The 12,244-nt window shown below is 47.6% G+C and overlaps 1 protein-coding gene across 1 annotated transcript in view; it reads left to right on the top strand.

Annotated features, from left to right (window-relative positions):
- Positions 1-12,244, top strand: part of ANO2 (anoctamin 2) — a 319,011-nt gene that overhangs the window by 305,142 nt on the left and 1,625 nt on the right. Inside the window, exons 19-22 of the mRNA XM_042948267.1 lie at positions 595-747; positions 1,109-1,161; positions 3,060-3,241; positions 10,971-11,076. Of these exons, the coding sequence (XP_042804201.1) occupies positions 595-747; positions 1,109-1,161; positions 3,060-3,241; positions 10,971-11,076 (494 nt within the window). The remainder of the gene's footprint in view (positions 1-594; positions 748-1,108; positions 1,162-3,059; positions 3,242-10,970; positions 11,077-12,244) is intronic.

Genomic DNA, 12,244 nt, shown 5'->3' with positions numbered 1-12,244 from the left:
CTTTCTAAATAAAGGCAGGGACAATGGGTATGGAAAGAAGAGGCCAAATTTGGGAGGTGATTTTTTTTATGTTACATCAGGGGATGGCAAACTATGTCCCATGGGCCAAATCCAGCTCAGTTTATGTACTGCCTTTGTAAATAAAGTTTTATTGGAAGCCCATTTGTCTACGTTTTGTCTCTAGCTGCTTTCACTCTACAATGGCGGAGTTAAGTCATTGTGACAAGACTATGTGGCCTGCAAATACAAAAATATTTACTCTCTGGACCCTTGCTGAGAAAGGTGATCAACCTGTGAGTTAGAGGACCAGGATTAGTGACTGGACATAGAGTGATGGAAAGGAAAGATTCCTTTTCTCACGTCTTCTCACTGTGCCTAATGTAGAGCTTTGCTCCTGGGTGACAGCCTTGGCTGGTGGGCCTGCAGATACTGAGAGAGAAAGACCCATGACTGTGGGCAGGAGAAAAAGGGAGCCTGGGAGATCAAGGTGGGAAAGAGACCCCATAAGAAAAAGCCAAGGGGCCATAGCTACAAGGCAAAGTTTATCTAGCTCTTACTTCCCAGCGATGCTTCTCCTCCTCTTCTCTCTCGTAGTCATCCAGTTTGGCTTTGTCACCCTCTTTGTGGCCTCCTTCCCTCTGGCACCTGTGTTTGCCCTCCTCAACAATGTCATTGAAGTGCGGCTTGATGCAAAGAAGTTTGTGACTGAGCTGAGACGGCCAGATGCCGTGAGAACCAAAGATATTGGTATGTCCCCTGCTTAGAGACCATGGCAGGCCCTCTGCCTCTGTCTGTCCCCTCAGTCTCCCTGCCATGACCTGCCACCACCATCACACCACGTCTGGAATCAAGAGGGCTGGGGGAAGCCCTTGGAGGTCCTCATCCTCATATCTTCAGGCTCTGGGAGACCTTTATCCACCCCTACTTGTCCCCCTGCTTTCCAGACGGTGGAGGGGGACACCTAAGGCTTTGTAGGCAAGCCCATTTCTGGGGGACCTAGCAAACCTCCACTGGTAATGTGCCTGTGGAGCATCACCCTGAGCTGCAGCCTTGTTGTCACCAGGCCAAGGGTGGGAATGAGCCAGATGCCCTTCTTTCTGTCTTACAGGGATTTGGTTTGACATTCTCTCCGGAATCGGCAAGTTCTCTGTTATCAGCAACGTAAGTGTTAAATTCGTGACACCCTAGCCCTGTGGGAAGGGCTTTCCACAGGAGCTGAGGTCTTCAGAGCAGCATACCAGCCCTCGTTACCTCCCAGCCTTTTCCTTCTGGAGCTTTGTTAAAGGCAGCCCCCTGGTTAGTAGTGCATACGTGGTGCCATTGGCCAGAGCCGCGCTACCATATCGTTAATTTCACAGAGAGAAAGGAAGGTAATTACCCACCAGAGTGCATACCGTGGCCTTAAGAGTCAAAATCTGATCTTTCCTCGGAGCCAAGAATAATGAGGAAAGAATTCCGCATATCTATCCATCTCTTTCCTTTCTTTTTCTCCTCCTGAGCTAAACAATACCTGGAGCATTGCCCGGGCAGCGGTTCCTAATTACGGTTCCTCCAAGCTGTCAATGCGAAGTCCTAATTATTCCCATGGACTCTGGCACCGCGTAGGTTAAGATAGGACATGCAAGAAGAGGGGTCCTACCTGTTGTGACCTCTTTAACTGCCTTGCCAGACATGTCCACATTTCAGAGGAAATCCTGATGGGCCCAAGCCAATAGCAACTTTTGCTTCTGCCTTTTGTATGGATGGTGGCTAGGCAGGGCCTCCTGTCCTACCTCCCAAGAAAAGACCCCCAGCTTGGCACCTCCCAAGAAAGCCACCACCCATTTTCCCCTGGGAGAGAAACATTGATTCTGTGACTTGGTTGCCTATTAAGAACACATTAAAGGCCTGGAGAGGCAGGAGGAAAGGCAGAGAGAATCAGCTCACTGCACTGTGAATGTTCAATGTAAGAAGCGCACATCTTGTGGCTGAGAAATGAGGTGCAATTTGAAAACAGATCAGTAGCCCCTTTGGGGTTGTGTCTACTGGAAAAGAGGCCCTGCTTTCTAGGTACTTTCTATCATATGACAGAATGACAAGAAATCTTACTTCCCTGGGTTTCTGTCTTCTTTACCTATCTGTAAACATGAGAGAGCATAAGATTACCCACCAAATAGGATCATTCTGGAAATTAAATGGGAAGATGAAAGGACATGTAGCAAGTGCTCAGTAAGTTGTAGCTGTGGTGATTGTAAGCACATTACTCATTCTCAAATATGGTATGGCCATCCGCACTCATATATACATTTAGAAAACAACGCCTAAACTACATTTTTAAAAGGGCTTTAATTGTTAGTGCAGAATACAGTATAAACACCTGCCAAAAAGATTTAAGGTTTTCTTTGCAGAAAGTACCTCCACATTCAAACATGCAATCACTCACTTGGTGTTTGGTTTGCTCCGTAGACATTTATAGAACACTTAAATATGCCAGATAGTATGTTAGGTACGTGTGGTTCGATCGGGCAAGACTCGCTGCTTTCTTTGGTTGAAAGAACAACTTGCGTTACATGCTGTGCTGAAAAGTGTCAAGAGGCAATGGTCAAATTGGGGGAACTGTGGACCCATATCCTTGGTATTCCTGGTTTTCTGGTGTCACTCAGAGGCAGATGTACATGGCCATTCAGTGTCCTTGCACATTGCACTTAAGTGACACTCTAATCAACGTCAGTAATTTTCTCAGAATATCTTCTACTCTGCTTTGACTTGGCTAACACCAGTGTCAATTCAGACCAGAGGTGGCTCATTCTCTCCAGAACCAAATGATCCACACTGGCTTAGCATCCTTTGCATCAGGGATTGTAATTCACCCTCCTGACAGCCACTGTCTGTGGATTCCCTTACACATAGCAAAGATGGAAAAGCCGCGGGAGCTCAGAGATAAGGACTTCTGTATCAGCCAGAGCAGTGCCTCTGGATGGGGAACCCAAGGGGCAGCAGTCTGTCAGCCAGAAGGACCCTGTTCCACCTGATAGCATCCATCCTGACCACTCCTCAAGTGCGTGTGCTCTGTCCTGCAGGCTTTTGTCATTGCCATCACCTCTGACTTCATCCCCCGTCTCGTGTACCAGTATGCCTATAGTCACAACGGGACCCTGCACGGCTTTGTCAACCACACCCTCTCCTTTTTCAACGTCAGCCAGCTGAAGGAGGGAACACAACCAGAAAACTCACAGTTTGACCAGGAAGTTCAGTTCTGCAGGTAAAGAACTCGGGAGGAGGAGGGCAGCAGATGACCGGATGTGGTATATCCAAGTAATTATCTGGAAGATCTAGATTGATATCACTCTCCTCTCCATCTTTCCCCTGCCCTGAACCTTCCGAATAACTATAAATCAATTTCAGTGCATCAATAAATGTTTATTGAGTGCCTTTTGCTAGACACTATGGAGCAAAGAAGTATATAGCCTTGTCCTTACCATGAAGAGGTTTATGGGCTGGTTGGAAGAAATAAACAGAGTGGATAAGACATAGCAGGCTATTCAGGGATTATATCTAGTGTGGAACATGAGCACTGTGGGTGTTCAGAAGAGAGAGATCGGTGGGGGCTAGAATGGGAAGAGTAGGCTTCCTGTAGGGCCTGAGGAGTCTTAAGACAGAAAGAGTATGCTAGGTGGGGAGTCGGCATGGGCTAAGTCATGGGGTGGGGATGAATTTGGGGTGTTAGATGAACACTTAGGGGCTAGGTGATGTAATTAGCAAGGAGAGTGCTTAGAAGATCACAGTAAGGAATAATATAGGAAATACAATATATCAAAACTCCTAGGATAGTATAAGCCAAAGCATTGTTGAATTTGAATAGGTAGATGAAGTAGGTAATGGGAAGTCTTGAAATACTGCAGGCATTGTAACATGATGTAATAGGAAGTTACCTTTTTAGAGCCAGGAATGATAGGTAAAGTGTATGTGTAGGAGAATTAATCTAGTCTCAGAGAGAAGGATGGACTAGAATTGGGATAACTCCAGGAGGGTGGCTGAGTTGCTGCCGTCACCAGCCATGAACCTTGGTGAACATAGACCAGAGTGGCGGAAGGGGAAGTGAGAAGATGAGCTGTTTACTAGAATACCTGACAGCATTGGTGACAAGGGACAGAAGAGGGAGCCCAAGGCAAAGATACCTCCCAAGATTGGGCTGAAGTCAGAGGACCGGGCATGGTGGGTCCATTGACAGGGATGGGGAAGATGCTAAGAGAATCCAATTTTATGGTAAATATGATGAATTTTATTCCAATCACATCAATTAAAATAATGGTAGGGAGAATGATGTATCCCGGTAGATGGGCTACTCAGTGCTCGGTGGTGGGAGCTCGAGTAGAGGATAGGCTCTGAGAGGTGAGGTGGGAAGAAAAAACAGAAGCCAGACCGTGAAGAATGTGGTGGGCATATGGAGGTGTGTGGACTTCATCTTAGGGCAGTGGGGAGCCACAGGGAGCAGGGATGAGATCCTACTTCTCATTAGTGTTCTCTCTGGCTGCAGTGTGAAGAGCAGTGGGTTACATGTGCAATAAAGAGATGCTCTACTCTACAGTGTAAGCAGGTGTCCAGAGAGTGGCGTCAGCATATTATCTAGATACAGCATATCACATAGGTGTACTTTAGGGCTACCTTTCCTAGATGGGTAATAATTGTTGATGGAAATCTCTGCCTCGGAATGCTCTACTCACTGCATGCTGTGTGAACTTGTCTGGCCCAGGAGTTTGGGAGTGGTGGCTTAACCTGCTGATGTCTTTGTAAGCCAGGAGTCGTCAGTGGCTGTACAAAACAGAAATGAAGGAGAGTTGGGGGGGGCAGGATGGGGAGGAAGAGAGGGAGGGAGAGAGGATGAGAGACAAGGAGAGAAGGAGAGAGAGATTGTGAGAAACAGAGACAACCCTAGAGCTAGCCCCAAAGCCAATGTTTAAAACTGCTTCCATGGTGGGAAATGAAAAGTTTGCCCTGGTTTTCTGGCAAATAGTGTTGGGAACTCTATGACCCTTCTTATTCTTAGCTTTCAGTGACCTCTGGAGATAAATGTGGTCAAATAAAACTGAGGTCCCGGGCTCCAGCCCAGCCTCGCCAGGGATAGAGGTATCTTAAAAATAGCAGTAAAAGTTAGGACAAGTCTCCAGCTGCCCATTTGAGATGCATTCCCAGCATTTTTGGAGCAACATTTTCTTCAGGCCTCTAGCTGCTCCAGCAGGGGGCTGCTCCAGAAACAGTCCGGCGACGTCAGGAAGCAGGCATGATTAGTGGCTATCGACAGGGTTGAAGGGCTACCATGTCCTGTACGGTGGGTGGTGGCTCAGGCTTCTGGCTCCACTGGAAGGGAGCAGAGGGTCAGTATGGGAGAGAGCCTGGCTGGGGATCTGGGTCCGGGAGCTTGGGGAGCCTACTTGGGCATGGCCAACCCAATGGGTCCGCTTAGAGGTGCTGAACATCCAGAAACAGCATCCTTGGTGGCCCCTGCTAGGTTTCTTTGCAGGGCCCGAGTTCTTTCATATCCCAAAGTCATGTGAAAAGTCTTTGAAGAGGCAAGTTCTCTTCAGTACATGGCTGCCTCTCATCTGTTCCTCGCTGAAACCAGAGGGAGACTCAGCTTTTCCGGGTGTTGCCTTTCCTGATCTTTATCAACCACTGGATGAACGTGGTTCTCATTAGTTCCTAATTGCCTATAGTGTTTTCCCTTGTCAAAGGCCAGTTTCGGAAGGCAGTTTGAAGTAGCTCAGATGGTATGAAAATATTGTATGTAATTGTGTTTAGCATTAATATGACATTAATTTCCATCGGGACTATTAAAACAATTAACATACCGTGGTTGGAGTTGAGAGATGTATTTACTAATTGATTCATAGTGTAACTAAAACCTCATTTTTGGAAAAAGCCATTCCTGAGTGTTGATGTCTAACTCCTCTGTTACTTCGGTATGTCCTCTTCCTGCCCACGGTGATTTTGTATTATGATGAATTGTGGCAGGTGTCATGGTCACTGGTCACTCCTGCAAGTGAGGATGGTGGGGGGACATCTGAGCCAGGAGTCTCTCTTCCTTCTCCACATCTCAGTTTCCCCATCTATAAAAATGGGAACTTGGAATTAATAATCTCCAAAGATTCTTTTCTGTTCCTAAAAAATTAGTATTTCATGATACATGTAATATATTAATCTGTTCTATAGAGTCTATAAAAACTCTAAACATTACAAGCAACATCTCTAACTCTGTCCTACCTCCACCCTAACCTCTGCCCAGTCCTGGGCACTTTTCCAACAGTAATCTCAGTCACACCTTTGTGTGAGTCTTTCTCAGACATTTCTCCATGCATCATCATCAAGTGAACTCATAGAACCTTTAGGGTGTTTCATGGCTTTGTTTTATAATAGTGAAATACATTTTGAATTCATGGGAACCTTCTTTCTTTAGGTAGTGTATAAATACAACTCAATGTGATTTTTCATAGTGTTAGAACAATCTCGATATAATCTTAAAGTAACTTAAAGCTAAGATATAATGATTTTTGTACCAGTTTCACTTACTGTGTGTGAGTCTGTCTCAGTTAACACTATAATTTAGGTCCTGAAAGCTTAGTATAAAAATGCACGGAACAGAATATCACCGTTAATTATATTCTTTTGAAATTATGAACTTTTTTGCTATCATAGAAGTAATTCTGTATACATAGGTATATACACAAAAGGAAAAGACTCTCTCCTTAGCCCCCACCCCAGTCATTGTCAAAACCATCCTGTTTATTCTCTGTGAAAGCCTCCAGAAATCACATTCACATGCATTGTCTTACTTAATTTTCACTGTGCTTTCCTTTAACATTTAATGTACGCGCACATGTGTTCATTTATTTGTGGCTGGTGGGAGAGAGCTGGAGCACTTCTCTGTACTCAGCACATTTCACTAGCCCCACTTAACAGATCAGAATGCTGAGGTTCAGAGGTAGGAAATACGTTTCATGGGGTCTTACAGTTAGTAAGTGACAGAGCCACTCCCAGGGCACACTAGCTCATTAGACACTCTAGTTGTTTGTAATTACAAGCCTCTCATTATTATGAGACTCCAGGGAACTCTCAAAAACAATGTTAAGGCTCAGAATAAGGAGAGCCTTGGAGGGGTGAGGGTGAGAAAGGAATGGCTCCTAAAATCATACTTCCGAGCTTAAGTCCCAGCCAGCAGGTGCAGGAGGTGACCCGCTATGGAGGTCACCCAGTGCTTGGCCACTCACAGGGACTTTGGGAGACGTACTCCCTCAACCGGGGTGAAGTATCTGGTTTGGGAAGGCCTTTGAGCTGATGGGAACAGAGCAGAAGTTCTACTTCCCACAGGCCTGAGGCTTACCTATTTTGTGCCATTTCCCTGGACAGAGATCCTGAGAGAAGCCCCTTGCAGATGTGGCAGTGGCTGACTTTCTCATTCATATCAGCACGATGGGAAACTTGGAGCATCTGCGCCCGAGTGCTCAGAAATCCCCCTGGAATGCCAGGGGGAGCCGGGAAGAGGGGCACATGTGCTCTGTCCTCTTAAAGAAAGAGGCGTATTCCATAATGTGCCTTCAGTGGAGGGAGAAAGAATAGCTAGTGTGTATTGGGCATGTACCTGATAGGCCAGGTGCTGTCGGGTGCTCCTCATTGACCTTTCCTCCTCATTACGTGCCACCTGGGAGCTGGAGCATTGAGGCTACTCCATAGACCAGCATCATGGCCATCAGCACATCGGGTAACTTTTTAGAGGACATAGAACTAAAGTGGTAGAGAAGACATCAAGCCCTCACCTGGTGACTCCAAAGCCCATGCCTTTGCCAGTGCCGTGCCCTGGGCTTAGAAGCCAAACAGACCTAGCAGACAACCGTCACTGCTGTAGACGCAGTTAAGTCCATTTTTTGTGGCCATTTCTAGTCTTAATTATCTCCTTGTTTAATTAGCGTCTTCTTGTTGCTCAGGGAAAACATTTGATAAGCTTGACTTCTTAGGATGCCACTTTAAACAATTATGAAATCTGAACTTCTATTGGAATGTAAACAACCAATCATTTACCTGGTGGCAGAGGCTTACTGAAATCATATTTTTCAAACTATGAGTCATTGTTCATTAGCAGGTTATGAAATCATCTTAGCAGATCATGGTCAGCATTTGAAAGACTAGAATAGGATAAGATAGGATAGGATAGAATCAGAAAATATCAGTGCACACAGCCAGGGTAAGCATGTTTTGTGTAGTTTTTATTGCCTTGACATGTACTTATGTGTGATTTAATGTAAAATTAATGTAATGTATTTCTTAGTAATGTAGGTCACAGTTTTTTTTTTTAAAGTTAGCTTTGGAAAGGGAAACGTGAACAGATGCAGAACTCATTAAATTGTGTCTTGTTCTTGTCTGTGGGTAGTTTGTCCTGTCATTCCCAACAGGGCTCCCTCTAGCCCATTGGCGTAGGGGTATTTCCAAGTAAAGCTTTCTGGAAATATCTGTGTTAGTCTTTCCTCAGATCTTTGATTAAATGGATGTACTTGTTAGCTTTTAAAAACGTCTTGGACACTCGAGGAGGGCAAAGTGACATTTCCAAAAGCTGTGGCGAGTGAGGAGCAGAAGTGGGACCAGAATTAAATTATTTAGGGATTCTTTTCAGACTGGGAAAAAGAGGGGTGAGCAGTGGCCCCTACACCAAGGCCAGTGAGCAGCTGTCCCTTCCTAGATGGAGCTAGAGAACAAGACAAACAGACTTTGATTGTAGCAGGAGGGATGGGCTGGACCTGGGGAGGGATGTGCCTGTGGTACAAAATGGGCATATGTCCCACCTCCTGAGGTCTTGGGAAGAGTAGAGAAATCCCCTTTTGCCGTGAGATCCTTTGGTGGGGGGAGCAGCAGGAGGGCAGGCGAGCCGGGGTTTTTCCCACTCCAAAGTGTCCCTGTCCTTTAAGCCATGCTCTCCCTGTCTCCCGTCAACAAGCATAATCTGGGGTTGGCCGTGCTTCTGTCCTCAGCCATGGATGGATATGCTGAATCCTGTGGTGTTTTGCTGGGCTGCAGTTAGCTTTGCTTTTCATCCGGATGGCAAAGTGAGCCTGCAACAGCTGTGATCAGCTGTGGGAAGTGGGGGTGGGGAAGGGGCAGCTCCTGGCCTCCTGCCCAACCCTAGTTGACTGCTTAGTATCAGCCTCTGTCTCTGTTGCTGACTCTGCCGCTGTGCCTTTTTCTTTCTGGGGTGTGTGTGTGTGTGTGTGTGTGTGTGTGTGTGTGTGTGTATCTCTTTTCCTCTTCCTCTTTTTTTCCTTCTCTTCTTCTTGCATCTCTCCTTGGACAGTGGGAAGCCACCGTGCTTTTTCCTGGATCTTTTAGGGCAGCTGGCTCGTTCAGGGCAGGGAAGGGACAGAAAGCACCCATTTCTGAATCCCCCGCCTCAAACCGCAGCTGTTGGTGAGGTGCTTTGTGACAATAGAGAAAAGGCCTGCCTTCAGCCAGACTTGGGGTCTCACCTTGACTCTGCTTCTTGCTGGCCATGAGAGAGACCTTGGCAAGTAATTGACTTTCCCTGAGCCTCAGTTTCCTCCTGTGTCATGTGGATATCAGTGCCTGCCCAAGGATGTTGTGGTGGAGATCCAATGGGGAAAACTTCCAGTAAAGCTCCTTGCTCAGGGATTGGCACATTCTGCATGTTCCTTGTGGCCCCTCCTCGGGCAGAGTACCCTGCCTGCCCCTGCCTTCCTTGGCAGCCATGCACCCCACTTGGTGGCCTCATGCCACCCTACTCCTTCCCCCAGCCCGGGGCTTGTTTTGCTTTTACTCAACATCAAAGATCTATTGAATTCCAGGGAGAAAACAGTTCCACGAAGCGTTATAATTCTTCTGGTACCAGCTCTTGTCACTTTTCCAGGCTTAGAAAAAAGTGAGTCTGAAAAAATGAGCCATTTTTAACATGAGTCATCACAGAATGGGGGTGAAAAGGCAGCGGTGAGGAAAAGCCCTAGATGGTTCCACGGGTCTGAGAAAGAGGCACGAGTTTACATCACGCACTGACATTGTGTTTCTTTTCTTTCCTTTCCTTTCTTTTTCTTTTCTTTTCCTTTTTTTGAGAGAGAGAGAGAGAGAGCATGTGCGTGCACACGCGTTGGGGGGATGGGGGGGGGGAGAGAATCTCAAGCAGGCTCCCTGCCCAGCTCAGAACCCAATGCCAGGTTCTGTCTCACAACTGACCATGAGATCATGACCTGAGCTGAAATCAAGAGTTGGATGCTTAACTGACTGAGCCACTAAGGCACTCCTGACATTTTGTTTCTTAAGCCACATGGACAGATCATAAATATGGTCAGTAGAAGAAGATACTGACCAATAGCAACTATTACTGCCACCCCCCCCAAATTCACTCAGCCTTGAGCTTGGTCTGAGTCAGCCTTCCTTGGGGTGCAAGAATGCAGCTACCAAGCAAGGCCAGCCCCTCTATGGCTGTGGTCCTGAAACAGCTAGCCAGAAAGGAAGCCTAGGATTGTCCACAGGTGCTTGTGTTCTCCCTGAGCCCCTGGACTGCAGAGAACTGTCCAAGGTTTCTGGGCATCTCCCCTCCCTTCTCAAGCTCATGGAGCCAACATGGATCCACTGCCTTGGGCTCCTCTGGAAGAAGAATCCAGACACCAGAGGAAGCTGTGGGGGCTGTTGGAGAGAGTGTTGGAAAAAGACATATCAAGGCCAAGACTGGTTGTTTTGGACTTTGGTACTTTTATTCCATGGACACTTGTTGGTTTATTCCACGGTTGGTCAGTATTCTCTTCTACTGACCACGTTATGATCTGTCCACATGGCTTAAGTTCCACAGACATTTGTTCCTCCCTGCTTCCTGCTACTTCCCAAATTGGGGAGGCAGGGGCTTGCCTGCTGCTCTCAACCTTGAGGTTTCCCCCTGGAGAAGCACCCCCTTCCCTCTACCTTATCCCAATCTTAACACCACATTTCTCTCTGGGCAGGTTTAAGGATTACCGAGAGCCGCCGTGGGCCCCGAACCCGTATGAGTTTTCCAAACAGTACTGGTCCATTCTGTCTGCCCGTCTGGCTTTTGTCATAATCTTCCAGGTGAGTTGTTCAGATAAAGAGTAGCCAGTTAGAATCCAGGCTGCAGGGGTAAAGACCACATGGCTCTTCACCTGCTCCTCATCTGCAGGTTTTAATGGCGCTGTGACCTAGGGGTGTCTGCATGTGGCAGGCAGAAGTGAGTGCCTCCCCAGAGGAAGCAGGAAGCACTCTTGAGAGGGCTTCCATTCATGGATGGATTTGCAGCAAGAGAATAGAACACAGAGTAAGGTTACAAGACAGATGTGGAGTAAATTGCAGGGTGGAGATAGAGTCCCGTTCAGACGTAAGACAAGACAGGAAGTGAGAAGAGCAGTGGAAACCAGAATCTCATCCCCGATGCAGACAAACAGTCCCGCCTGGTCTCTGCAGCCCAAGAAAGGGCTCAAGTTCTGAATCATTCTTCTAGCTCTCGGCTGGCTCCCTCCTTTGTTAGAGTGCCTCAGCCCCTGAGACATCTGGCGGAGAGGGCCCCAGAGCCATCCGGCCATGCCTCGGTGAATAGCAAACTCGAGCCCCGTGATTGCTATCTCTGACAATGGCCGCAGCTCCGGTTGCACGGCAGAGATCCGCCAAGGGCGTGGCCCCAGCTCCCACTTGGGGTCCTGCCGGCCTTCAAGATCCTTTTCTCTTCCACTCCCTCAGGCTTTTGTATTCCCTGAAGGCAGATCTCTGGAGGGCTCTAAGATATCTGGCTTTGCCTCTGGCCCAGGAAGTGGAGAAGCCCCTCGGCTAGTCTTTCACCTAAAGAAGATAGCCATTCTTCCTCTGGGGAGATGGGGCGGTCTGTTAGAAAAACCACTCCGATGCCCCCCTGCAGGTGTCCCCTGGCTTTCCCACAGCTCACCTGTAACATTTGTTGGCAATGTGAAAGTTGGCTTAAGAGAAGAGTGTGACTTGAAGCAGCTTTAGAGCACGAATGCACCCAGGAGCCTCTGGAAACAGCAGCTGGTCCCGGGGCCCTCCTCTGGGCCCCTGGGTGCAAGCGAGGTTCAAGGTCAAGGTGGGACTAGGTTTGGAGCCTGGAAGACAGCCATACCCTTATGATCTTGTGCCCAGATCTCAGAGCAAGCACGTGATTGGCAGGCAGAGAAGGCCACCACTGGAGCAGCATACTGGGCAGAGCATGGCCTGGGAACTGGGTGGGGATCAGGCCATGCTGGCACTGTTG

The sequence above is a fragment of the Panthera leo genome, chromosome B4 (genome assembly GCF_018350215.1).
Source record: "Panthera leo isolate Ple1 chromosome B4, P.leo_Ple1_pat1.1, whole genome shotgun sequence".
Taxonomy (NCBI): Eukaryota; Metazoa; Chordata; class Mammalia; order Carnivora; family Felidae; genus Panthera; species Panthera leo.
This window is presented reverse-complemented; position numbering and strand designations above follow the sequence as displayed.